Below are 25,667 nucleotides of genomic sequence, written 5' to 3'. Positions count from 1 at the left end.
CAGCTGGGCGATCACATGCCTGCGCGTCACGCAGATTGATGCAAACAACACAAACCATTCGCGTCACGTTAGAACCCAGCCTGCTGGTCGGCTGCTGTCTCTTCGCTTGTCACTCTACATGGCAAAACATGCGATGGCAAACACCAGCACCAACAGGTGCGCAAATGTCGATTTTTACTACTTCTCGCTGCGATCAAACCAAATCATGTTTTTAATCTGCTCTGATCCGACCAAACTGTGCTCTCCCTTGTCGCTACGCCCAAACAATGCCTCGATTTCCTCGTCAAGCCAAACAATGTGTCCGTCTCGAGATCAAACCAAACTTGGTGGACGCCTAAATACAAAAGCGATTCGATGCTACCCTGCGTCTTTCTCTCTACATCGAGTCTTTCAATCCATTGTCATGCTCGCTACCTGATCTTGATCCCAATCAGCTACTTACACTTGTGTCTTGACAGCTCAATACCCAGTACCTCTGGCGTTGTTTGATTACCCGGATCTAATCTGGTGGCATACGAACAAACATGGCGGCAAACGCACCCTACTTTCAGATCCGCTCCGGCCGACTCGTCACCACTCCGAGCAGTACAAACGCGACGCCGTCCCACTTCGTTCCTGAGGATGATGAATATGATCCCTCCGTCTCCGATGTCGCCTCGCCACATGAACATACCTCAGCTTCGTACTACGAACGCCCCGTTCGTCAAACCTCAGCGGACACACCGGTGAATACATCTGAGGAGAACCATAATCTTGCCGATTTGCTGAAAGCAGCTACCACGGCTGCAGGACAGGCTGCTCAAGCTATGGACGCTCAGGATGCAGGCGCGGCGACCAGAGCGGCGCAGGAAGAGGGCAAGAGGAAGAGAAACTTAGACTCTCATGCCAGCGCTGCTGCCGAGACTTCACAAACGGAACCTGCTGGCACTACAAAGCGTCGACGAGTAGACGTGCCTACAGATCCTCAGTTACAGGCTACCGAACAGGGGTCCCGCGCCAGTTCGAAGAGTAACAGTGTGCCGCTGTCTGGTGAGTCCCTGCTAAATGAAGCTCGCTCAACAGGTGTCCACTCCGCCGCAGCCCTCTTCCGCCGCACCTCAGACAAGACAGCGACTCGCAAATACACCAGACCGCCCATGTCGAAGCTCTTCATGTCTCTACAGCTCACGCCCGAGAACTTCCTACAACTCCAAGCTCAGGCCAAGACGTACATGCTCGATACAACATACCCGGAAAGGCAAAACTGTGTTGGAAACCGTGGCAAGGGAGACACTGACATGGTCAAGTTGCGTCTATTCAACTGTGTGCGGGACTTCCTGAGCGATGGCGCTGGTGAGCAGTTCTTCGGCGAGAATGTCGAGAAGCCAGGAGAGATGGATGCGATCGAAGCTGCTCGTGCGCTCGGTGAACACAACGCTCCAGGCCACGAAGAGAGATTGACCTGGCCGAGAGATGGCAATAAGATCATCAGTCTCGTTACGCCGCTCATGAGACGCATGGTCACAAACGAGCGCCAGCGCATGTACGCCATTGAGACGAGAAAGGGAGGTGCCAAGAAGAAGGATAAGGACGGCAGCGTGGAAGCTGTTGCTCAGCAGGTGGTTCAGAGTCCGTCAGATCGAAATGAACATGCACAGTTGCTGTCAGCTTCTGATACCAACCTTCGCCAACGGTCTGAAATCTCGCAGCCGGTATCGCCGTCAGTGCCTACGCCCATCACAGCAAGGCTAACATCTACCACCCCCATGGATGCTCTTAGTCTAAGCGTGGAAGACGACTCTCACCATTCGAGTGGCTTGCGAGTAAGTACCGTCTTTACCTTGCATCCATCTGCAGTACAGCAATATAGGGGAACATGCTAACTCAAACACAGCTTCCAACCGACAACGCAACAAGACCGAGCCTTAGCAACATCAACATATTCCTCGTCTTTGCGCCCCATTTGCCGTCTGGCGATGAACTCAAGCCTAGCGTGAAGCTCGACCAGACACGCCTCTCATCAACCCACATCCCCCAGCTTACCACCTACCCATGGCAAGATTTCGCTAGCCAAGTCACCAAGCTGCTCACCAAAGCCAAGACCAGCTACCCTGCCATCCGAGCACGTCTCGCCATGCGGCAAGGCAGCTCCACAGCCAAGACAGACACACTCACTGACAACTTGCAAGAGCTCGCCGCAGCTGCGAATGCAATGCAGGGCGACGACACCGACCCGCTTGCAAAGGAGCCCACTCACGAGGCCGCGCTCCTCCCACGACATGTCATCAAGACTGTTGGCCCGACTGGCTGGGAATACATCGCGGATGCAGAGCAGTGGGCTGACTTACTGGCGCGGAGAAGTCGGGAGGTCTGGGCTGATGGGGTTGTCAATGTCGTTGTGGAACTTGTTGATGTGGGGGTGGAAGAGGTTGGCGAAGACAGATCTTGATGTGTAAGCTGTTTAGGGTGTGCGATCTGGTTTGGTAGCATGGAGTTTTGCATGGGATGGCGTTGTGGGATTTATGGTGTATAGAAGTACTCCAAACTTGAGCTGGTTTGTTTTCATAGCATGCGTCGTGGTGTGTCGTGTATGAATCTCGAAATGTATCCTTCACGTCTTTACGCCATGGAGTCGTGGTCTTTCATGTTCAGTGAGGTTTTATTTTTTTTACAGACGATAAATATGCCTTGAAATATGTTTTGAGACTTGCCATCTCATCGTAAAATCATAGCACTGGGGTATCTTCCACGTCTCCCATTTCCTGCGTTTCTACTATTTCCCAGCTTTGTCTCCGTCTACTTTCCACTCCCTGTAACTTCTTTTGAGAATTATCTAAATCAGGAAATAATTGATACCAGTATCGATGAACAACGTCTCCTACTGTGTCTTCATAATCTCGCTCGCGAACTTACTCCGCGCCCGAATCTTCGGCCCGTAAAACACCAGGATCCACGGCACAATCGTCAACAGCGTGCCAATACCACCCAGCAAACTACTCGCGGGCCCGTAGCCAAGGCGCGTATACATTTGCTGCGTGATGAGCGGGAACACGCCCCCTAGATTACTCGTCAGCAGCCGCAGATGCTAAGATCTATGAAAGGGTTTTGCAAACTCACCCAGCATATTCCGACAGAAACTCTGCGCCGCGAGTGCCGAGCTCGCGTACCGATGATACGTGTCCGCCAGGTAATTGAAAGTAGACAAATAGATTGCGAAAATGCCGATTGTCGCGATGCCGATGGCGATCGTGGGGACGATCCAATGTACGTTGCTGAAACTCGACCAGCCGAACATGAACAGGCCGATGGGCATGCACGCGCTCTCCACGCAGGCAAAGTACAATCGGCCCTCCGGCGAGTTGGCGAGTTTGCCGTACTTGCGCGCGATTTTTTCCTGGTAGATGGATAGGATGGTTGCGAGGATGGAGGCGGTGCACATGGAGGCGAAGACTGCGTTGGCTTGTTGTAGGCTGAAGCCGTGGTTGGTTTGGAAGACAAGTGGAATGGCGGCGAGGGTCAAGTATAGCACGGCCCAGGAGAATGACACCCACATCGAGAACCAGAATACAACAGGTTCGGTAAAAAGCAGGTAGAAGGGGCGGTAGAGGGAGAGACTGATCATTTGCATGAGCGAGGCGCGTTCCTCGTCCGCTTTGACTTTCCAGCGTATGCGTTGCGAAACGGTATGTTTTTCGACGGACATGTTGAAGCCATAATATCCTGCTTCTTCGCGCGCTTCGTAGTATTTGTTCAGGGTTTTGGCTTTTCGCGAGAGCAGTACCGAGCCGCGCGTTTCTTTGAAGATGATGATGATGAGGGCGACGAGGACCGCGTCTGCAATAGCTTGCATGTAGAAGATCCAACGCCACGAAGCGTTTTGCGCGACGAAGCCGGAGACCAAGGGCCCGAAGCCTGTACCGAAGAGTGCGCCGCCAGAGAAGAGGGCCATGGGCGTGTTGCGGTCTTCAGCTTGGTAGATGTCGGCCACGACGCCGCCCACCATAGTGGAGAAGGTTGAGCCACCTATACCAACGAAGAAGCGAACGACAAGCATGCCGGCGTAGGACTGTGTGAGGCCACTGCATAGCTGGCATATGACGAACAGAATCCCAGAAGCGATAAAAACGGGTCGCCGGCCGTTGATCTCTGAGAAGGGAGCGAGGACCATGGGAGCTACCGCGAAGCCAGTTGTGAAGGTTGTGATGCCCACAAGTGCTGCAACACTGCTAACACCCCATTCTGCAGTCATCTGTGCAACACCGGGACTGTATGATCCTGCCGAAAACGCGGTAAGTGCCGTAATAACACAGGCTACCCATATCGTCAAGTCCTTCCTCTTCCCCGACCACTGAAACGGATCCGCATACTTCACAAGATTCGGTGGTTCTGGTGGTGGACTCTGATCGGCTAGCGTCGGGTGTATACTCGTTGGGTGGGGGAGATCAGTTTCGAACGTCAAGTAATGCCATACAATGTCCCCATGCTCGTCGCGTGTTACCGTCGAATCTGACCCGTTCTGCTCTTTCTCGCTGCCTTTCTTTCTCAGTATCGTCGGAAGCGGGGTGATCAGTTCCTCTCCGGCTGGCCTGGTCGCTCGGATGCGTCCTTATTCCCGGGCTATCCTGGTCGCTCGAACCCAGTTCTGATAGGTGCGGGAGATCGATTTCGGGATTTGTCGCCATGATTGCCTACCTCTCTCTCGAAGCCAACTGCTCGAGACGTCCCAGAGAGGTTGGCAACGTTTAACTGAAAAAGAGAGAAGAAAGAGAAATATCGGGTCAAGTGACGATATCAAGGATCCAGGCCTCGCAGTTGGGAGGTGCGGGTACGACCCACAGACACGCTGTTTTAGTTGAGCTGCCCAATCGGACAGAAAGCTTGGAACGGTAGGATCCCGGTGGGCTGGTTGAACGTTGTGGGAGTGGTCGGGAATAGGGAATATCTTTAGATGCATATGCGCTGCGACAGGAAGGCTACCGACCTAGAGGACATACTGAAGCTGAGTTGTTGGTTGGACGGTTCGCAAACAGGGCGTCACGAGGCGTAAGTGTATGCAAAGCGCATTGGGGGTGAGTATTGATATAGATACCCCTGTTGAGGATAGAAAATCTCTCGGAATACGGAGATGCACAGAGCTCCCCCGACAGACTTGATGACAAGAGTGTATCCTGCTTGTGATCGCCAGGACTAGACGTACGGTGTGCTGCCTGGGAAGCTTGGTCAAAATCTTGGCTGCTGCACAATGAGATCGTCCCTGTCATTAACCCACGGAACAGCGTCGGTTTGTGTTTAGCGGTGTCGTCATGTGAGAGACCAGTAATGCCGTGATGACCACACTCTTCGCACGCCCAAGTCGCCAACGGCGAACATACTGAGGACTTGCCGTGAAATTGAGGCTTCAACTGAAAGCATGAGTGTTACAGTCTGGCACACATAGGCAGGGATTGTGATCGCAGCTTGCCCTTCAAACAACCTGAAAAGGTGTGCGATTGCTTTTTTGGTCGCGTGGTGCACATCTCCATTTAGAACTTGTCAAAATGTTGCTTAAGGCGTATGCGTACCTATAAGCTGATGTTAAGCTCTGGTGTTGGTGACAGCGCTACGTTTGGATGGTGAGCAAGAAGCTCGAGGCGTCGGGCAGACGCTTTGGGAAAGGTGCGATCGGTCTGTCGTGGAAGTCGCGATGGGCCGAACGTACCTTTCCACTCGGGCCCCAACGTAGAGCAAATTGTCGACGACGGTTAATAATCAGGATCCTTCATCGTATTTGTAGCCCAAATCTGCCATATGCCAATGCCAGGCTTTTGTCTGGTTCCCTCCAGATGGCCATATGATAAGAAGTATTCACACATTCGTCACTGTGTGTGCGTGAAGGGACAACATGCTTCGCTACGTAATATACTGTGTGTGCTCTGCGCCGTATAGCAATTGCGCCAGCATGGCCAGATATGGCGTGAAGGATTTGCACCGTGTATTTTAGAATAGGCAATGCCTGTATCTTCTGCTGAGATGACTATGAAACGAGCATCGTATTTCTCACGGTTGATCTTAATTCTCGAGCAGTAGACATAGATTGTACTGCTACGCCCCTGATGACGCCAACATATGGATAGATCGTGTCAAAGGCGGCAGTGCTCAGTTCTTCTTGATTTCCAAGTGCGATCTGCTCGGCACGGGGCGCAAGCATTGGCACTCCGATACCGCCAAAGAAAGCGGGGGCGGGATTGGTCGTGGTGAGGTTGACGTGGGAGGAATCATGGCAGAAAATGTTTGGTGGACAACACGTGAGAATTGCGCAATATGCGCTAGCTAGAACAGTCGTTGAGATTGTTGTGGTTGACGATACAAAAGGACTGCGGCGCCAATCTACCCCTCTTGCCCCTCCTCAAGCCTTTTCAAAGCTACAAGAACTTGAACATCTCCAGCAAGGTAATTGAGAATCATCTCCTAAAGCACATTAGCAGTCGAAGTCACATATCAGCAAGGTATGGAGCTGTGTGCTGCTACCCCGCTACCCCTCATGTTTGCGCTGTTTGTATGGAGCTGACCCGGGTCGCAGAAACATGTCTGACCGCTCCGAACCTCTCCGTCTTGGAAGCACGGCTCCCAACTTCAAGGCCGAGACCACCCAGGGCCCAATCGACTTCCACGAGTTCATTGGCGACAAATGGGTTGTTCTCTTCTCGCATCCTGAGGATTACACCCCTGTCTGCACCACTGAGCTCGGTGCTTTTGCGAAGCTCGAGCCCGAGTTCACCAAGCGCGGCGCAAAGCTCATCGGCCTCTCTGCCAACACGGTAGAGAGCCATGGCGGCTGGATCAAGGACATCGATGAGATCTCGGGTAGCAGCCTGAAATTCCCCATCATCGGAGACAAGGAGAGGAAGGTTGCGTTGGCGTACGACATGTGAGTTGCGACACTGCGCGTCTGTCCGAGACAAGTCTGACCCAGCACCCAGGATTGACCACCAGGATGCCACCAATGTCGATTCCAAGGGCATTGCTTTTACCATCCGTTCCGTCTTCATCATCGACCCCAAGAAGACGATTCGCTTGATCCTGTCCTATCCCGCCTCGACCGGCCGCAACACCGCCGAAGTTCTCCGCGTGCTCGACTCTCTGCAGACTGGCGACAAGCACCGCATCACCACCCCAATCAACTGGGTTCCCGGTGACGACGTCATTGTCCACCCCTCGGTCAAGAACGACGAGGCGAAGACTCTGTTCCCAGACTTCCGCATCGTTAAGCCCTACCTGAGGTTCACTCCTCTTCCCAAGGAGAAGACCAGCGCCAACGTTTAATCGCATAATACCCCCGGGGGTGAAGTTGAAGGTTGGATACGGTACCGTGATAGGTACTGGTTGGACATGACGGTATCATACTGGAAATATGAGGTGACGCAACTGGAGGGATGGCTCGCTGATGTAGGTGTTCGTGCTTCTGGAAGGAAGAGGAATGCTTCGAGGTCCATCTTGCTAGATGCTCGATATCCCCATGCTGGGTCTGAAACGTCCTAGTAATAATGCAAAAATGACGACCATCACTGATGTCTATTGCTGTGATGTTTGATTTTGAGCAATCTCGACGATCTGCGTGGAACATGTTAAGCAAATTATTATTGGGCCCAAGTCGCGACTATATCTAGGATGCCTATAGCACATCGAAGACGCCTTGCAGGTCGAAGCCGCAACAACCCTGGAAGAACCACGCCGGCCACCCATATATTTGTCATAGATGCCAGACCAGCTGAAATGGATACCAACTTCGGGAATAGGCTGTTGTCGATTCGTGAGGCTTCACAGCTCATGGAACCGCATCTCCAATCTTATTCGCCAGTTGCGCGACTGCAATTAGCCCGGACCGTGCGCGGACGTTGTCCCAAGACGGGCGTTAAAGAGGAGCAGCACACACCCGTCCAAGGTTGTGCGACCTCTCTTCGAGTCCGAAAATCTGCACGTCATATCTCTGACGGATTCCATTTCGTTGTTCGCGTCGATGCTTGGCTTTCCCAACAGGAGGCTGAAGTGACGAAAGACGAAAAGGGCGAGTCACAAAGCGTGTGCCTTTCGGAGCTGACAATCCGTGCGCTCCGTTCCGCCTCGTGGGCAGCCTCTACGCATTGTCAGCCTGCCTCCCTTGCTATTCCTGTCACTGCCATAGCGCCGGACCCTACTGCGACTCTCATCTCAACGGCCTTCGACCAAAGACGTCTTGCTGTCGACCCTCCCAGGCTATCCCCGTCCGTCGGCAGCCCCTTGCATCGCGCCCAGCCCCCTAGCCCCTTTCGGACTGGACCAGAGCCTCTGCACCCACCTCATACCTCGCTTTCTGTCTGCACGCCGCGAGACCAAACGCCGTTGAGCACTGCTCTTTCCTTCTCTAACGCCTCCTACCGTACAGCCGGTCGCTGCTTCCCCGCTCGCTGGTGCGGAGCGCCTGCAGCCCTTCCAAAGTAAGGCTCGTGATTTTCTTACAAAGACCCCTCAATATCATCTCCCTGTCCTTTCGTCACCCGTCCCACCACCCTCTCCGCCAATAGTATAGACGTTGCCGCAGTGTATACCATCGGCGCGAGGATCCGCGAACCAATTTGCGTGTTCGTCAGAAAAAATTGCCTGCTTTGATACATCTCTTGTCCTACTTCGCTGCTGCAAGCCCGTCCTCGTACAACATCACATACGGTAGCACAGCAGCCGAGCTGTGAACATGGCTTTTCCACCTGACGCATATCGCTTGGTTCGTGGCCGAAACCTTGCAGCAAGAGCCTGCAATAGGACTTTCTCACAGCTGCCCTGGTCTACAGCCGTTGAAAACTCAGGGACTGTGCCCTTTCAGTGTCCTTTTGCATTTTCGTATTTCTTTTTCCGCGTTTACGCTCGATTGGTCCGTAGAAGGCGCTGACAATGTCACTTCCGATAGGTCTATCTTATCCTGCGTGGAGCGCTAGTACTACACCTTTACACGACAGTCCCAGGCGTCCAAAAGCGTTCAAGTTGAAACGCGTCTTATTCACGAGCAGGAAGAGAACATCAATCGAATCACCGGAACCTCTGGCCCGCGACCAACTTGGATCGCCTACGACTTCCAGCCCTAGCGAATCTCTTCGCTATTCCTGTTCGAGCACTGGTCCGGCCCGTCCACCGAGAGCGAAGCACATTCCTATTGTCATTCCATCTTATGAGCCAGGTGTAGCACCAGGAAGCCCTTGTACGTCGATTGGCTTCAGTTCTTCGAGGACATCGACATTTGTTTCGAGCAATCGTCCCAGTCTTTCTAGTTTTCCACTGCCAAGCCCAAAGTCAATCGGCGACTCCTCAAGCGTTAGGTCCCGGCATGTGGAGATTTTGATACCTGATTGGGCCTTACCTATCCAACGTTTTTCAACGTCGCCAATCGATCTCTCTTTCAGTAGTAGCTCGGAGGGCCAGAGCATTTCTGTGCCAGCGGAAAGCTCCAGGGGCTCGGCGAGCATGGCCGCGTCAAGTACGAGCCGTAGTAATACCCTTGATTCGCAGACTTCTGCACCATCCGCATCGCAGCTCTACGCTGGAGGATATAACTCAAGTGTAAATGGTAGTCAAACCAGTTTGCACCCACAAGATGGCCAAGACGACAGACCTCACCCTTCCTCCACGCGGACACTTGGAGCAGGCAACTCATCGTCGCCGGCGATAGCAGGTTTGGGCACTCCGACTTCTTCGACCGCCGGTCTTTCGGGATTGGTATGCAATGTCCATCGGACCACAGGACGCGAACCTCATCCTCTTGTTGGCGCAACCACCACTATTTTGGGCGATAAGCTGTATGTTTTCGGCGGGAGGAGACTTTCGCGGACGAGGCCGCAACTCACCTCTGACCTGTATGAGCTGGACCTAGTAAATCGACATTGGACAAAGGTCGATGCTAAAGGAGATATACCGAGTGCGCGTTATTTTCATAGTGTGTGTCCGCTTGGAGATACGAAGCTGGTCTGTTATGGAGGCATGTCTCCTGCGAGTCCACAATCGAACCAGGCAACAGCTGTGCTGCAGGGAACCCCAGCAGACGCGCAACCTGAAGTGGTGGTCATGTCAGACATACACATCTTTGACGCTCCCACTCGGACATGGATGCACGTAGCCTCAGACGAGGCTCCTCAAGGTCGTTATGCTCATTGCGCAACCATTCTGCCGTCCTCTGCAGTTTTCAGTTCTACGAGCGCTGCTATTACCGCTATTCGGCACAACCCAAGCTCTGGTAATCCAAATCAAGGCTCATTAGGAGTACAGCTGGAAGGCGATGGTGGCGCAGAGATGGTAGTTGTTGGTGGCCAGGATAGCGCGAATCATTACATTGAACAGGTCAGCGTTTTCAACCTCCGAAGTCTGAAGTGGACGGAGACAAGTACACTAGGTAGGAGCTGTGGAGCCTACAGGAGTGTCGTCGCTCCTCTTACCAGCATAAATCCGAACGATATAGGTGCCGGATCAAGGCAGAGCAATGAACCCCGGACGCCTGATGGCAACAGCTCAAGAGCCAACGGACAGTCATCGATGCTCATTTACTCGAACTATAATTTTTTGGACGTCAAGCTCGAACTACAAGTACGGCACCCCGATGGCACATTGTCCGAGAAGCCTATGCAAGGCAACTTTTCACCACCCGGTCTACGATTTCCAAACGGAGGCGTCATAAACAACCACTTCGTTGTCAGTGGTACGTTCTTGACATCTTCGAAACAAGAGTATGCGCTATGGGCTCTGGACTTGAGGACACTAAGTTGGGGCCGGATAGAAGCTGGTGGCAATATCTTCAGTCAGGGAAGCTGGAATCGAGGAGTCTTATGGAATCGCCGCAACAGCTTTGTCATCCTCGGTAATCGCAAGCGAAGTCTTGTGGAAGATTATAACCACCGTCGAATTAACTTTTCGAACATGTGCGTGGTCGAACTAGAAGCCTTTGGGCTCTACGACAATCCCCGAAAGGTGACTCCCAACTCGGCTTTTCGGTCCGTCAGTTCTCCACCACAACATGATCGCTTGGATCTGTTAGCAGGCGGGCGGACATTGTCACCTGTAGCGACCGAGCTTGGTCAGATGGCTTTGGGCATGCGAGAGTTTGCCGACATGGACTTCCTTGCCATACATGGCGAGCGCATACCCGTCAACTCACATATCATCGCGCGTCGTTGGGGTCCATACTTCAATCAACTTCTTCGTGAGAGCACTCGCAGTGAAGAAAAGGAGAGCGCAGATGCAGCGACACTACGCCCCACAGCACAGATGCATCCCTCGCGAAACTCGAGCATAACCATCACACCATCGATAAGGACGAATTATTCAGCCGCTACAACGCTCACCGCAAATACCATTACACCATCTGAAGCAACGGCTGTATCTTCGACGTCGTTCTCGTCGTTGAGTCCACCAGACCCTTCGTCACAACCTCCTTCCCAACGACCACGAACACTGTATTTGCCACATACTCATCTTACACTCCAAGCCCTAATCCACTTTCTTTATACATCAGCTCTACCATCACAACACTCGCAGCTCTGCACGCCTCAAATACTCTGCTCCTTGCTGCAACTCGCACGACCTTATCATATCGATGGCCTTCTCGAAGCCATCATTGAGCGACTCCACGTTCTATTAGATAACAGGAACACCGCTGCCATCTTCAATGCCGCAGCCATGGCAGCCGGTGGTGGCTCAGGCATCGCTTTCCTTGGCGTCAACGGTATGTCCGCACCAAACGGTACTTCAAATGGTCTCCACGAACCATCATCCAGCTCCGCTGGTGGTAACAGAAGCTCTGGAGGCGATCTGGAGCGCAGTCTTGATGCTGGGCTTCGCTCACTGAGGCTCAATACCGACGTCGATCGCGTTCAAGACGATGAAGTGAGCTCGGCGGTATCAGAAACGACATCTGCTTCCGCTTCCGACAGTGGCTATGGTGATGGTAGTGGAATTTCCGACCGAGAGGTTTGGAGCGGCGAAATGAGCGCCGTCGTAGGATTGCAAAAACGAGGATTGAGGGGCCTCATGGAAGGAAGACGGATTCGTGAGATGGGAAGAGGAGGAAGAGATAGGAGTAGAGATGAAGGTAGTGTTGATGGTGTGGGCTTGGGGCTGCAAGGCACTTAACAAGAGAAAGAGGGAGAATGACAGTTCACATAGCGAAGCGGAGTTGTTGGTGTCATATTACCTTATTCTTTCTTTTGTTGTACTTCTCTTCTGTCGATATGTTAAGTAGATTTGAGGGTACCATATGTGTTTGAGCTGCTTGGAGGTACCGCGGATGTGTGTATGAGAGATTCATTCATTCTTGGTACTTGGCTACTTCGTTGTACTATCCCGCAACGTTCTTCTAATTGTCGCTTGCCTCGCATAGTCTTCGCGTATGCAGGCTCTTCGTTCATCTTCCTTCCCCTCATCTCCGCGGCTCCAACTTCGTCAATGAACTTCTTCCGAGCTGCACCGATGCCGGCCGCAAAAACAAATCAAGGCGAATACTCTGAAGCCTCTTCTCAGGCACTGGTGCAGCTAGCCCACGTAACTCTATCATCAAGAAAAGCGCACAGGCACTGGATCGTGCGCAACGCCAACTGAAACGTGTTTCTCTTTCCTCAGGATCAACCATAATATGCGGTCCATCCAACACGGCGTTTCACTCATCTCCACTCTGCCGCCGCCCTTGCCGCTCTCTCGGGTCTCCGCGGCTCGTACGGTGGGGGTGCAGAATCCGTCGTGGGCGAGGTGTACGCCGCTGGCGCACTGTAGTTTTCCCAAGGCGCGTTGGCTTTGGGGCGTTGTTGCATGCTCGCGCGCATCTTTGCAGCTTTGCTTCTGCGCGAGCGGACGTATAGGAGTGAGAGTATTGCGCTAGCGATGATGCCGATGGCGATGATGATGATGAGGATGGCGAGGCGGTGATAACTACATGATGCGTCGTAGTATGTGCAGTCCGCGTCGCGTTTGTGAAGGGATATGAGGATTGTGTTGACACTATGGTGCGTGAGGGTGTTGAGAGGAGCCATTGTATATGCGTGCTTGGATATATGATGCTACTGGGATTGGGGTCGCAGTATAGTATGGTAGAAGGTACTTCGTGTAACTCCAGAGAGAGAAAAGAAAACGGCCATCATCACGATAGATATCCTCATCCTTCTGAAAGCTGCGCCTTGCTTTCGCTTTCTGTCCTGCCCGCCTGTGCCTCGCGCAGCGCAGTGTTGTGCAGCTCTACAGAAGTGCCGCAGACGCTGCACTGCCCTGGTCTGGTCGCCTTGCGAGGCAGCCTGACGCCGTGCCGCATACTTACTGGAAGTGGTGCCTCAGCGGCACGGAAAAAGCGCCTAACAGGTCTTTCGATATGAGCAATTGGATCAAAGGACCGCCCAAGGCGACGCCGTGGCATGTTGGTGGTGTATAAAGACGAGGAGCGCCTACTGTTGGCGGTCAAGACACCGGAGGATGAGAGGCACGAGGCTCTCCACACTCCGGGCGATTTTACGAAGCCGACAGTCAGCTGGATAGTTGAAGAGTTCCAAGCCTCGTGATCAGTGCGATGCGCAACATCTCAAAAATTTGTAATGTCAAGTACGTTGTCGATGCATCTCCGCGAGATCCATGTTGGTGGTGTTTGAGTTCCGTGGGGTGAGCGCTTGATGCAACACGTCGGCGCCTCAGTCGGCGCCTCCGCCTTGCGAAGGTTGCAAACAAGGCTCTAAATTGTGGTTCTGTTGTTCCAGCTGCGCCTGAGCGGCAAAGATATATCGATACAAATGTGGAATATGTTGTTGTTGGCTGGTGTATCACCGTTGCGTTTAAGAGCAAGTGTGTCCCAGGTCCATCTACCCTACGGCCATGCCCCTGGAACGATCCTTCCTGCCGGGCTGATCCAAGCGAACGCTAAGCAATGGCCAGTTCTAATTGGGAGCTTATCACCATCTTTGAGCCTCTCAGTTCACTCGGACGGCTACATGAACCGACATGCTTTGAATTTCCGGCAAATGTTGCATATGCATAGCACAGGCATGTGTTTTAATTGAGAAGAGGTGGTTACGACGTTCCGTGCCGCAGAGGTGCTCAGAGAGTCGCTCGAAGGGAAAATGCAGATCTTCTCCTTGCCAAAGACCCGTCAATATTCGGACCGTGTGGAGACAGGTGTCCAAGTGTTTTGTGTTAAGTAGCGGTCCGTCGACTTACCACGATTCATGTCAACAAGACAGCCCATGTTTTTGGAGCTACCGCAATGCACTTGCGCGGGTCCTGAGTTTTTGGTTCACGATCATAGCTGCTAAAATCTACTCCAAGAACTGGTTGGAGGCTTCATCATACTACTCGTCATAGGAGTGCTGAAGTGATGTACGCAAGACACCTAGGTATGCATTGTGGACTATGCTACCTAGGACTGGAAGCATGTTCAGCCCTTTGCGTCAAGTATGAGAGCCGATCCTTGTGCCGACCAGTCACCAAGTAGTCGGGGCAGGATTGCTTTTGTTGCCGAAGAATCAGAGGTAGGCCGGCGATACCAATTCAACGCTCATTTCGCTGTACCAGACGTCCGGTTCAGCTGGGGTGTTCGTAGCCACTGCCGAGAACGTCTCGCAGGTTGACCCTTATGCCCTGAGCCCCTGGCAGCGCAACGTGGCAGCCACATGCATTGTGTGGTTGCACAACCCGTAAGAGATCACAAACTCCCTCACGACTTTGTGAAAGCAGACTAAGGAGCCATTGCACAAATATCTTCACATCACCTAAATCGAGACTGGCCATTGACACGTCTTCTGGTACATAGTACCTAGACACTACACGCAAGGCACACCACGAAGGTATGGAATGAGACATCTACTGTATGGCCGAAAGGATGTGTTCAAATTCTATGTCGAGATCCGAGGAGCCGACGAGTCTTGGAAGGTAGTGATATGCTTTCTGCTGGCTTGGCCTGATGACTGCCAAACCTATTTGACAGAGCGTTTGAGGGGTCAAACGATTAGTATAGCCGGGAGTCGGCAGCCGCGGTGAAGAGGTCTTGCAACCACCAGTCAATTCTCCGCATCCATTGTACAGAGTTCAAAACGTCGTGGGAAGAAACTGTGCCGAAAGAAGATGACCATGTGGATAGCCAAAAGAGGGCAAGTGTTCGGCTTGGATCGCGAATCACCGTGGGGCACTGCCGATCTCGACCGAACACCCCTTCCAACACTCCTGCACCTTACCGCAAGGACGATAATCTCAGGGTTGCACTACATACGCCAGCTCATCATAGGGCACACATGTCAGGAACCATCAGTGGATTATTGCAGACGGCGCAAGGCAAGTGTCTAGCAGCTTCATTATCACCTGTTGAGCGGTCGAATCTCTACACGACTCGGGCATAAGCACCGGTTTCCTGTTAGCTAGCATCCGTTGCAAGGAACTCCCTTCCGAACGAACCGGGACAAACAGTCAATATCGAAGCAGGTGGAGATGGTCGACAAAAATTGTGTCTCCGGGCATGGTGTACCTGGGTAAACATTGAAGTCCTGGGGGTGATCAATCGCGATTGTAACAGAATCCACCATTAAGAGCACGGCATATGCGCTCGCGTTACGGATAACTTTCCAGTCCAATGGCTCCCATTACTGATGCGCCACGAATAACGACATCACTGTGGTCCTCCGGCGTGCTCGGGACGAGGGTCGTACTACAGCTCCCGCCACCCATGCCACGCCAGTTTCGTGACGCCAACCAAAACTCTATTGGGGTGAGAAACAGACCATCCACCTCGGGCCCGTTGCCTTAGTCGTCGGCATCTTTCGAGGACGCGGCCAGTTTGCGTGCACGGTGATGCCCGTCGTGATGTGCCGTGACTTTCTACCAATAATGAAGGCAGGACTAGCGAAGCAAAGCATTTGATTTGACATTGATATTCTGGTACACCTCGTGGTTCGGCGCCGGTCAAGCCGCATCTGCTATCCCTGCATATCCCAGGGCGGCCGGGGTCTTGTTATTTCCTTGTGGTTACATGACTTCGTGCCGTTGATCTACCGCACTTGTGGTTCTCCTCTTCTCCAGGCCTGCATGTTTACATGTCTCTTCTTCCCCTTCAGGCAGACGGCATTCCACCATGCGGTTGCCCCCAGTTGATGTCCTACTGTCATGGCCGACACCGAATTACGAGAATCCCAAAACTAGAGGCCCTGCTTTGGCCATTGTCAACTATACATTAGCTGCAGTTACGATCATAACCGTCGCACTCCGACTATATACGCGCGTGTTCATCAAGAGGTGGTTTGGACTCGATGATGTCTTCATTATCTTGGCCCTGGTAATAATAACCATTGAACTGTAAAAGTCTCAAATTAACGTGCAATAGATCTTCACACTTGGTTTGACGGCTGTCGTCCTTCTTGCAAATCAGAAATATGGCTGGGTAGGGACTCGATCTGTGGAACTTTTTAGAAGGCGATAATTAATCGTGCACCCACAGGATAGACATGTTTACGACATACCTTTCAACATAATCGAGCCGGCCTCCAAAATCGCCATGATTGCCAAGATCGTCTTCACATGCGCAGCAACTTTCACAAGGCTGTCGTTACACTGCTTCTACTATCGACTAGTCACAGACACAGGCAAAACATGGTTCAGGTGGCTCATACATGCAAATGTCGCCTACACCCTCGGAATCTTCATTTCATACCCGTTCATTGCAATCTTTCTGTGCGTCCCCGTAAGGGCGTATTGGATACCTGGTGGCGTCCCTGGAGCGTACTGCTTGGACGAAGGTGTTGCTACTCTCATATGTGGCATCATAAGTTGTGTGGCTGACTTCATCACAACCATCACTCCTATGCCGTTGGTCATGGGCGTAAGTACATAGTCATGCTAGCAATGTGACCACATCTGACTTCACACAGTTGCGCATGCCTCGTCAGCAGCGTCTCGCCGTAGGATTTCTATTCGGCCTGGGTATCATCGTCACCATTGCTGGTATTGTTCGAACCTGGTACATCTATCGGAGCTTGTTCAATGAGTGGGATCAAACCTGGTACTCGTACCCGTTGTGGATTGCTGCAGCCGTTGAGATTGATCTTGGAGTGGTAAGACACCTGTTCTCGAACTTGAGGAGTGAAATTGACATGTCCGCCAGATATGTGCATCGGCGCCAGTACTTCGGCCATTGCTATCGAAAATACCTTTCAATCTTTCTGAGACTTTCTCCCGCAGCAAAACCTCCCACAAGTCCACCGGAACCCCGTCGAAGAACAACTCCGCCTCATCAAAACGAAGAGCAGACACAATACAAGGAGCACCGGAGTTGGCGAAGGACCGGGGCAGAAGTTACGAATTGAAGGAGTGGGATGATCTGGAACATGGGGCCACTTTGAACGATACTATGCGTGGGAGCCAGGAGCGTATTCTGGAAGACGGCGATTCATCGAGCGGGAAGAGCGGCAAATCATCCCACGGGATTCGCAAAAAGGGCAGCCAGGATGATGCCAGGAAGGGCGATATGACTACCACAAAGACGTCGGAGGTCCAACTTCATGTAAGCCCCGCGAGCGATGGAATCTCGAGACCGATGATGCGATACCCCACGCCACGTAGAGACACGCCATAGTACATTGCATCAAGCCTCCTATTTGGCAACTGCAGTGCTGGACCAGCGCATCTACAGAGGCAGGCACATTATGTACGATTTACGAATTTCGTTCGCTCAGCGCCGGTATCGTCGAGCATCTTGTTTCTCCGTCTATGATACCATTTCCGTTTACCATAGAGAGGATCACAGTCCCAAAAAGGGCATAGCATAGAGTTAGGCAACAGGTATATCACTTGGGAAGTGACAGCATGGGATAAGGGCGTTTGGCCCTTGGTAATGCAAACATAAGATTACCTTGCGATGACAGCAGTACCCCGAGTGAAGCCTAAGCATATCTGTGATGTCTAACGTTAGCGAGCATTTCGGCCAGGGGTTTCAAGGGACGTTTTCCGAAAGGGCGTATCTCACGTCAGCGAAGGGAGCAATCGATAGTGGCTATGTTGGTCATTGCGATGCTCGACAGGCGAAAATAGCACCCATGGGATCCGGGAGCACGGTTGCGCTAGTGTTGACCACAGTTAGAATGCATGTACATCAATCCAACGGTGATCGCGGTGCACATCTACCGCTCTGCCCCACTCCGACTTACCATGCTCCGTTCTCGGAAATGCGCCGGTGCGCTCGTATTGGAGACCGTGTTTTAAACGTTCGTGGTTGGTGCAACACTCGCCTGCTGGTCGGCACCCAGCCAGACCAGTAGTCAAAGGGGACGAAATCAGTGTATCTCTCTTTATATTGACAGCACATACTCTGAGTTCTTCGGAATGACACAAGAGGCGCAGACATGAACAAGCTGGAGCACAATGTGCTAGAATGATCGAAACCGAATGACAGGAAGATGGGAAATACCATAAGTAGTAAACAAAAAGGCTCCATAATGCAGTGTAAGTGCCCTGTATGTTCTGCTTGTGCAGATATAACTGTAAAATCTTAGCAGCATTCACCTAGGCAGAGATAAGGGTGCATTCATTTGCTGCAAACTGGCCTCTTGCTCAGCCGTCGATATTCATAGCTTCGCATCCGCCAGCACCATTGTCCTTCTTCGCCTTCCTCCCATACTGCTTCCTTGCCTTTCCGAGATCCAAGCCCTCTTGCAAATTCTCCTCCATGTCAAGGACCCTCCATGCGTTCCCGAGCATGCTCTGCTTCTTCGTCTGCCTTAGTCTTCAGCTTGTCTGTGCGTGCGTTGATGTTGCCGAGCTGTTTTTGCAGAAGTCGTTCCTGTCGTTCGACATCGCGCACGTTGTTGCTTCGGTCCGCAAGAGCGTCCCTGTGTCTGGTTGCCTTTGCGAGCTCCTCTTCTTCCTTGGTCAGTCTTATGGATTGGATCCTATTTGCGCGCCATTCGCACCTTCTCAAGGCGTTCAACGAGCCTCGGCCTCATGTCCTGCTCGTGCTCCTTCAAAGACTCCAACCTGTAGACCAAGTTGAAGACTGTGATGCAGATGGTGATGTTCTCTCCGTCAAAGGTCTGGCCTTGTCTGTTGTAGTTCTCCTTCAGTGTCGCGAGGTTCTCGCGGAAATCGTCAACGTATTCGCGCGTGCCGGGACCCGTTCGCGGTTGATGTGGATTGCGTCTAGGCGGTATTTGAAGTCGCATTCGAGAAGCAGGTCTGGATTGATGAGCTGGATAGCATCACAGCAGACCATGTCCGTCATGTACTCCATTAGTTTCTGGGTCTCGGAACGCTGCTTCGGCCATCCGGTGTGATCGGGGAGCTGTCCATGATGCGAAGTATTTACTTGAAGTGGGGTACAGAGTAAGGAAAGAGGTGAGAATAGGGATTCTACAGGAGCCTTTGTGCAAACGGCTGTTTGCTGCCCGCGCTTTGGTACGTGACCTTTGCACTCACCTTTACCTAGGCTCAGAGCGCTACGGATACCAACATTACCAAGAACTACATTGGGGCCTAACTTACTCACCCGGGTGGCAATTGGTGCACAAATTTGGTATATCGTTCGATTTTCGTATAGCATATATTGCTACCAGTTCACTTTTGTCAAATGTTGCCGAACACCTGTAGCTACCCATGCCCTTTCCTCGCCCTAATGGCAGCATGACACCACCTTATATATCATTATCCTCATTTCATGAATCACCATAGTTGCCAGCGTGAGGCATAGGTGCATTCCAGCCTGCTTTGATGAAAGGCTTGACGTTATTCTTCCACTTGGTCGGAATACGCGCAACACTCAACTCGATTCCACCCTCCATCAACGAGTCTGCCAAAAGTCTGAGTAGCTTCAATGTCTGCACATACATCTCCACAAGAGTCCATTCGTCGTGAATGATATCTTTCAGCTGCACTACAAGCTCGACTTCTTCGAGTGCAAGCTGCCAAACAAAGGAGCTGTCAGGTAAATAGAGTCAGACTCAGGATTGATAGTGTTAGAGAAGGTAAAGTAGCAGGTGTATTGTAAGATAGACGAATCACTACCCCGCAGGGGGTAGCGAGAGCTATTTATTTATACAAGAGGGCCTCTTATGTAATCAGTGTCCGATCTTGTACTAATGTATTTGGTGAAACTGAGGTACCTGAAAAATATCAGACGCAGGTCTACACACCACTGCGCCAGCATCCCAAAAAGGTTATAATGATCAATGAACATTAAATATGCAATGTAGAATAGTATACATCGTACAGGCCTGCTGCGCAGCCTTACAGCTTTTAATGTGCTTTGCTAAATCTGTTTTGCTCAGTAAGGTCAGGAGTAGACGCTTTATCGGGACTTCCTCAGCCGCTTGGAGCTTTAGGTCTCGATATGAGACAGGCTCCACTAGTCCTCTATAGTACTTTGACACACATGACAAGGAGCTCAGAGCTTTGTAGTCATTAGAAGCACCCAGAATTTCAATGATGATATCATCAACTTCTATTAGTAGAGCGTTCAGTGGCATATCTGACTAACTAATTGTATGTAGAAAACATGCTGGTGGAGAGTTGATAAACCTTTAGTGTTAGGTTTGACTAAACAAATTTGCAGTCGTAGTGAGGTTAAGCATTCATTTAGTGGGGAGGGTTATGATATGAACGTAGGCCCGAGGGGTGATTCAGCAGTCGCACGGAATATACCGTACGATGTGCAGATATAGTGTACAAATCGAAAGAGGCGTTTGCTTGAATCGCTACAGTTACTGGCTCTTAGAAGCTCTTTCGTAGATTTCTCGTGACACGATGCCATTTTCAGCATTGTGTCGAGGCATTGTGCAGCGAAGAACAGTTTTGGTAGCAATGTTAATGTTTGCAATAGTCTACTGGTTGCCGAGTGAAAATGAAATGGCATGGTGTATGTTAGGTGCACGATGCCGGTAGGGAGTGAAGTTCGGAGGTATCCGGCTTTAGGGGTAGCGCGATGACGCACCTTCCCCCACGATACACCATGGCGCAACGCGACAGCTCTTCGTTCGGCACGAACTAGCTTGGAGCCAAACATCGCAGACATGGGTCAAGGGTCTTCGTCAGAGCATGCTCACTTGACTTCTGGTAATTCGTGCCCCTTCTCATCGCTTGCGTTGAGCTCAGTTCACTTCCTTATCATACTAAGACTAGGCAGAACAGATCAGCTCACTGCTTGCACAACGCTTCGCGCAAAAGAGTTTCTCTCCGCTCGAGCTATACTGCTTCAATTCGGTCTTCCGTTCGCTCGCAGATACCGAATCTGGTGTGACGTACTGGAGCGAGGCAACATTATGTCGCTTTCTCGAACTTCCCGATGCATTGGGTGTCGGCTCTGTCGTCTTTCAAATGGCCAGTTATCTAGGGGCATTTCCCTTACCGAGTCAAGCTCCTGCTATCCTCACGTATGAGGCTATGCTGAAGGTAGTCACGATCATGACTGAGCGATTTGGTGTTGTGCTGAAGAAGAGAAGTAAAGAGCTGTGGTTGAGAGAGCTATACCGGAGCCTGGCTATATACGACAAAGGTGCACGACCAGAGATTGAAGACAAACAAAAAGGGACCGTAAATGAGAAGCAAACAGAAGCAGCCGCGACAAACAGTAGCCTCGGCTTCGCAGTTGATGCGCCAGACGATGGTGACGAGGGAGACAACCAGGAAGATGATGAGCTTGTACTCGCAGCCCTAGAATCCATGGATGCCACAGAGGTTTTTAAACATGGCGAGCAGTCGAATGTACATCACTCGATAATACCCACCGACAACCTTCTCAAGCTTGTGGAGTTGTTGCTACTCATTGCGCCCATCGATCCACAGCAGAGCATTTCTAGCCTCTCCCCCGACCTGTCGCAAGGCCGAGTTGAGGAGCTACGACGAGCAGCAAATGTCATAATGTTGTCCTTTGGTGTAGAGAACCATCCTGGCGTCACGTACAACACCTTCAATACAGTTGTCTCACTTTGCATGCCGCATCTCTTCAACGGACTACACCCACTTTTCGAGCACTTCCTGTTCGCGAAAGACTTTGACCTATCAAAGCGAAAAGGCGGGTCTACAACTCCAACGGCGGAGACCAAGCCCGTGATACCGCCACCGAAACCCGTCACTGAGCCTGAGCCACTCCTGCGAGATCCGGGCGAGATACTTAATCTCACTATACTCAGTCAGCTTTCCTTCTTTATCGATGGCAACCAGCTCTTCCGGCGTCTCCGGCCCTTATATAGAGGTAACCAACACGGCTTCAGCATGGGCTCATTCGAGAAGCAAGTCTTCAACTGGCGCGCCCCAACCATACTCCTCGTAAAAGGCCGCCTCCTGCCAGCAAAAGCATCGAGTACACGAGAGCGTGCGCTTGAAAATCTCCTACCACCTAAGCGCTATCCAAGCAGCATTCCCGAGACCGCCACAAACCAGTCCCTCGTCTATGGCGGCTTTGTCCCGTCGCAGTGGAAAAATACTGGCAAGGCGTGCTTCGGTGACGCAAACACCAAACTCTTCCAGCTATCGCCCACACATGACGTCTTTTCGCCTTCACAATACGCTGACAACTATGTGTACTTCAACAAATCTCCAACACATCCACCTGGTCTTGGATTCGGGACAAAGATACCACTTCAGTCATCGGCGCATTCGCACTCGCAAGAGACATTCAAACCTGGCGTCGTGTCTCTGCATCTCGACGACGCGTTAGAGTTTGGCATCTTCACACACATCTCGGGTGGTGGCGGAACATTCCATTCAAGTGGGCTGCCGTGTCGGAAAGGCAAGGACTGGCAGGACCGCTTTGAGATTGAAGAGATTGAGGTCTGGGGATGTGGTGGTGATGAGGTTGCGGAGGCGCAGCGGAAGGAGTGGGCGTTTCAAGAGAGGGAAGCGGAGGCGAGGAGGAGGATTAATTTGGGTACGGGGGATGTCGAGTTAGACAGGGAGTTGTTGAAGATGGCTGGGATCATTGGCGGCAGTCAATCTGGGGGCAGCATGGGCTGAGGGCATTGAAGATTGGAGATGGACTATGCAACAGTATTGCTTGGAGAGTAAAAGTCGTGTTGCTATGAGTCTAGTACCTCTATTCTTGTACGCTTCATGCGAAAGCTGAGATGAATCCTCCTTGTAAAGTGATATAATTTCCCAAACGCCGAAGATGCTGGGTATGCATACATATGTTACAATTCTGCGCCCCGCATGCTCTTCTCGCCATATCCGATCCGGAACCATCTTGTAGGCCCTCGGGTGTTGGTATTCGTCGTCTATCCTTGCCTACCCATGGTCAGTATTTACTCATCTTCAAACTCCCTTCAATTTCTCTTACCTCTGCTTATGCTTCGGATTCTTGCTACAGATGATATACACATATCGTCCCTTCTTCCTCCTCACGCTCTTGCACCCATCGCACAGCTTCTTGACTGAGCTTCTAACCTTCATGCCCCGCGACTGCTGCGCCGTTTGTAACCGCAGGCCATTAAAGCGTGCTGTGAGGTCTTCGAGCGGCTGTGCGCAGACCTGACGCAGGCTCGGTCGTAGTAGGGTGTTGCAGGCGCATGTTGCCGTGTGGATGTGGCGTTGTCGCAGGAAGGTGCGGGAAGACGAGAACAGCATGCGGCGCAGGGGTAGGAGGAGGGACCGTGGGAGCATTTTGGTGGGTTTGTCGGGGTGTATAGTTGTGGACTGGGTATCGATGGTGATTATGGTGGTGAAGTTCGAGGAAATATATGCCAAGAAAAGCACGTGCCCTCCGCGGTCTTTCAATGTACCATGGTACGCTTTATCTGCGTGTCTTGGAGAAACACAGGCGATCGTCGCAATGAGAGTTGGCTACATCAGACCAATAGAATAGATCGCCGGTGGATATACCGGCAGGGCCTCTTACGAGGGTACAAGATGTACACTAGAAGATTCCTCGCACATTTGGTTGACCTTGCGAGTCTCGTACGAGGTTTTAGTCGACCTCGGACAAACTTCCTGGACCTCTGCACCAATTGCATGCATGGCCAGATTTGAACTTGCGATTTTCATCGCATCGCAGGTCAGAAAGTCAGAACCATAGGTCAGAATGTCAGACACGCTAGTAGGAAACGGTGTCCAGTTTGCGAAGTCCCCCGCATGCAGTAACGCCCGGCTGAAGCCAATCAATCTTACGCCCGACGTCATGGGTATAAGAAGTGCACGCCATTACCTTCACTTTCCGAGACTATCAACACGTGCACAAAATGGGGAAATCACCGTATGATTGGATGAATGGCTTGGGGGAGTGGGCTGAGTGGCTGGCAAGTAGGCCAAATGTTCCGAAGAAGGACGATGCATTGAGATTTGGCATTCTTGGTGCAGCGAACATTGCGTATGTGCCTCTGAATTCAGGGAGCAGAATTTGCGGAAGCATACTAATAAGCATGCGATAGCTTGACAGCTTTGATCCAACCAGCACGGTCCCATCCTGAAGTAATCATTGCCGCTGTTGCAGCAAGAGATGGGAAGAAGGCACAAGCATATGCGAAGAAATATGGCATCCCAATTGTGCACAAAAGCTACGATGGCAAGTACTACCTTTTCATCGGCAGTACAAAATACTAATACGATCTACCAGATCTCATTAATGATCCCTCTATCGATTGCATCTACAATCCTCTCCCCAACGGATTGCACTATGAATGGACCTTGAAAGCCCTCAAAGCTGGAAAACACGTCCTCTTAGAGAAGCCCGCAACCTCCAACGCCGAAGAAGCGCGGTCACTCTTCCACCATCCTGTTCTCTCTTCTCCCAATGCCCCAGTCCTGCTGGAAGCCCGACACTACCAATTCCATCCAGCATGGCACGCATTCCTTTCTCTCTTTGACCCCAAAGATGTAGAATCGGCAGATGCGACAACAGCGCTGCCAGGCGGCATGTTCTCTCACGACGACATCCGTTTCAAATACCACCTCGCCGGCGGCACACTGATGGATCTGGGCACATACAACCTCAGCGCCCTACGCGCAATATTCGCCTCCGACCCATCATCTGTCACATCCGCAAGCCCCCGCCTCATGTCCCCTCCGCACGACAGCAAATGCGACCTCGCTATGCTCGCAACCTACGCCTTCCCCAACGGTGGCACAGCAACCCTCCTCGCTGACCTCGATGCGCGCGTCACCAAAAGCAGCGGCACATGGTGGTCCTGGCTCTTCGACACATGGCCGAACTACACGGCAAAAGGCATGCCACCAGTCTGCAGCGTCGTGCTGCGGCCCAAGCACGGCGTCGAGGAAAATCTAAACATAACCACGCAGAAAACTATCACGATGAGTAATTTCATGGGCCCGCATATCTGGCACAGAATCGTCATCGAGACGACGACGACGTATCGCGATGCGAAGGATAAGGTTATAAGGACGGAGAAGCATACGGAGACTAAGAAGCAGTATGTCTGGCCTGAGGGTAAGGGCCCAGGAGAGGACTGGTGGCCGACGTATCGGTATATGATGGAGGGGTTTGTGGATAAGGTCAAGGGGAGGAAGAATAGGGCGTGGGTCGATGGCGAGGACTCAATTAGACAGATGGAGAGTATTGACCAGACGTATGAAAAAGCTGGCATGGCTGTTAGGCCGACGAGCCAGAGTCTTGAATGAAGAGCGGATATTGGATGGAGTTAGTAAAAAATCGGGGTGAATGTTCAAATTCGGTTGTGTCACCGAACTAAGAACTGGATCAATATCCCTGTATTCACGTTTGTTCCTCGTGACATTGT

The 25,667-nt window shown here is 51.8% G+C and overlaps 14 protein-coding genes across 14 annotated transcripts; 8 read left to right on the top strand and 6 right to left on the bottom strand.

The window, feature by feature from the left end:
- Positions 1-524: 524 nt before the first annotated feature.
- SNOG_00789 (hypothetical protein) lies at positions 525-2,428 on the top strand (the record flags this gene model as incomplete). The annotated part of the gene is made up of 2 exons (XM_001791412.1): positions 525-1,612; positions 1,909-2,428. 2 exons carry the CDS (start codon positions 525-527, stop codon positions 2,426-2,428), a joined length of 1,608 nt encoding a protein of 535 aa, XP_001791464.1.
- Positions 2,429-3,064: 636 nt separating this feature from the next.
- Positions 3,065-4,228, bottom strand: SNOG_00788 (hypothetical protein; the record flags this gene model as incomplete). Its single annotated transcript, XM_001791411.1, has 1 exon — positions 3,065-4,228. The coding sequence occupies one exon, from the start codon at positions 4,226-4,228 to the stop codon at positions 3,065-3,067; it is 1,164 nt and encodes a 387-aa protein (XP_001791463.1).
- Positions 4,229-6,365: 2,137 nt separating this feature from the next.
- Positions 6,366-7,523, top strand: SNOG_00787 (hypothetical protein). Its single transcript, XM_001791410.1, has 3 exons — positions 6,366-6,408; positions 6,539-6,886; positions 6,939-7,523. The coding sequence occupies exons 2-3, from the start codon at positions 6,543-6,545 to the stop codon at positions 7,279-7,281; spliced, it is 687 nt and encodes a 228-aa protein (XP_001791462.1). The 5' UTR covers positions 6,366-6,408; positions 6,539-6,542; the 3' UTR covers positions 7,282-7,523.
- A 208-nt stretch (positions 7,524-7,731) lies between these two features.
- SNOG_00786 (hypothetical protein) lies at positions 7,732-8,684 on the top strand (the record flags this gene model as incomplete). The annotated part of the gene is made up of 2 exons (XM_001791409.1): positions 7,732-8,432; positions 8,537-8,684. The coding sequence occupies 2 exons, from the start codon at positions 7,732-7,734 to the stop codon at positions 8,682-8,684; spliced, it is 849 nt and encodes a 282-aa protein (XP_001791461.1).
- Positions 8,685-8,686: 2 nt separating this feature from the next.
- SNOG_00785 (hypothetical protein) lies at positions 8,687-9,074 on the top strand (the record flags this gene model as incomplete). The annotated part of the gene is made up of 2 exons (XM_001791408.1): positions 8,687-8,716; positions 8,949-9,074. The coding sequence occupies 2 exons, from the start codon at positions 8,687-8,689 to the stop codon at positions 9,072-9,074; spliced, it is 156 nt and encodes a 51-aa protein (XP_001791460.1).
- A 376-nt stretch (positions 9,075-9,450) lies between these two features.
- On the top strand, positions 9,451-12,105 carry SNOG_00784 (hypothetical protein; the record flags this gene model as incomplete). Its single annotated transcript, XM_001791407.1, has 1 exon — positions 9,451-12,105. One exon carries the CDS (start codon positions 9,451-9,453, stop codon positions 12,103-12,105), a length of 2,655 nt encoding a protein of 884 aa, XP_001791459.1.
- Positions 12,106-12,632: 527 nt separating this feature from the next.
- On the bottom strand, positions 12,633-12,998 carry SNOG_00783 (hypothetical protein; the record flags this gene model as incomplete). The annotated part of the gene is made up of 1 exon (XM_001791406.1): positions 12,633-12,998. The coding sequence occupies one exon, from the start codon at positions 12,996-12,998 to the stop codon at positions 12,633-12,635; it is 366 nt and encodes a 121-aa protein (XP_001791458.1).
- A 122-nt stretch (positions 12,999-13,120) lies between these two features.
- On the bottom strand, positions 13,121-13,375 carry SNOG_00782 (hypothetical protein; the record flags this gene model as incomplete). Its single annotated transcript, XM_001791405.1, has 2 exons — positions 13,121-13,168; positions 13,280-13,375. The coding sequence occupies 2 exons, from the start codon at positions 13,373-13,375 to the stop codon at positions 13,121-13,123; spliced, it is 144 nt and encodes a 47-aa protein (XP_001791457.1).
- Positions 13,376-16,069: 2,694 nt separating this feature from the next.
- On the top strand, positions 16,070-17,566 carry SNOG_00781 (hypothetical protein; the record flags this gene model as incomplete). The annotated part of the gene is made up of 5 exons (XM_001791404.1): positions 16,070-16,270; positions 16,319-16,375; positions 16,433-16,813; positions 16,863-17,045; positions 17,096-17,566. The coding sequence occupies 5 exons, from the start codon at positions 16,070-16,072 to the stop codon at positions 17,564-17,566; spliced, it is 1,293 nt and encodes a 430-aa protein (XP_001791456.1).
- Positions 17,567-18,540: 974 nt separating this feature from the next.
- On the bottom strand, positions 18,541-19,148 carry SNOG_00780 (hypothetical protein; the record flags this gene model as incomplete). Its single annotated transcript, XM_001791403.1, has 3 exons — positions 18,541-18,702; positions 18,734-18,853; positions 18,900-19,148. 3 exons carry the CDS (start codon positions 19,146-19,148, stop codon positions 18,541-18,543), a joined length of 531 nt encoding a protein of 176 aa, XP_001791455.1.
- Positions 19,149-19,637: 489 nt separating this feature from the next.
- On the bottom strand, positions 19,638-20,158 carry SNOG_20008 (hypothetical protein; the record flags this gene model as incomplete). Its single annotated transcript, XM_001791402.1, has 2 exons — positions 19,638-19,899; positions 20,115-20,158. The coding sequence occupies 2 exons, from the start codon at positions 20,156-20,158 to the stop codon at positions 19,638-19,640; spliced, it is 306 nt and encodes a 101-aa protein (XP_001791454.1).
- A 1,223-nt stretch (positions 20,159-21,381) lies between these two features.
- SNOG_00779 (hypothetical protein) lies at positions 21,382-22,932 on the top strand (the record flags this gene model as incomplete). Its single annotated transcript, XM_001791401.1, has 1 exon — positions 21,382-22,932. One exon carries the CDS (start codon positions 21,382-21,384, stop codon positions 22,930-22,932), a length of 1,551 nt encoding a protein of 516 aa, XP_001791453.1.
- A 260-nt stretch (positions 22,933-23,192) lies between these two features.
- Positions 23,193-23,577, bottom strand: SNOG_00778 (hypothetical protein; the record flags this gene model as incomplete). The annotated part of the gene is made up of 2 exons (XM_001791400.1): positions 23,193-23,202; positions 23,255-23,577. 2 exons carry the CDS (start codon positions 23,575-23,577, stop codon positions 23,193-23,195), a joined length of 333 nt encoding a protein of 110 aa, XP_001791452.1.
- Positions 23,578-24,152: 575 nt separating this feature from the next.
- SNOG_00777 (hypothetical protein) lies at positions 24,153-25,548 on the top strand (the record flags this gene model as incomplete). Its single annotated transcript, XM_001791399.1, has 3 exons — positions 24,153-24,213; positions 24,350-24,499; positions 24,527-25,548. 3 exons carry the CDS (start codon positions 24,153-24,155, stop codon positions 25,546-25,548), a joined length of 1,233 nt encoding a protein of 410 aa, XP_001791451.1.
- Positions 25,549-25,667: the final 119 nt, after the last annotated feature.

This window comes from Parastagonospora nodorum, assembly GCF_000146915.1.
Source record: "Parastagonospora nodorum SN15 chromosome Unknown scaffold_1, whole genome shotgun sequence".
Lineage (NCBI taxonomy): Eukaryota > Fungi > Ascomycota > Dothideomycetes > Pleosporales > Phaeosphaeriaceae > Parastagonospora > Parastagonospora nodorum.
This window is presented reverse-complemented; position numbering and strand designations above follow the sequence as displayed.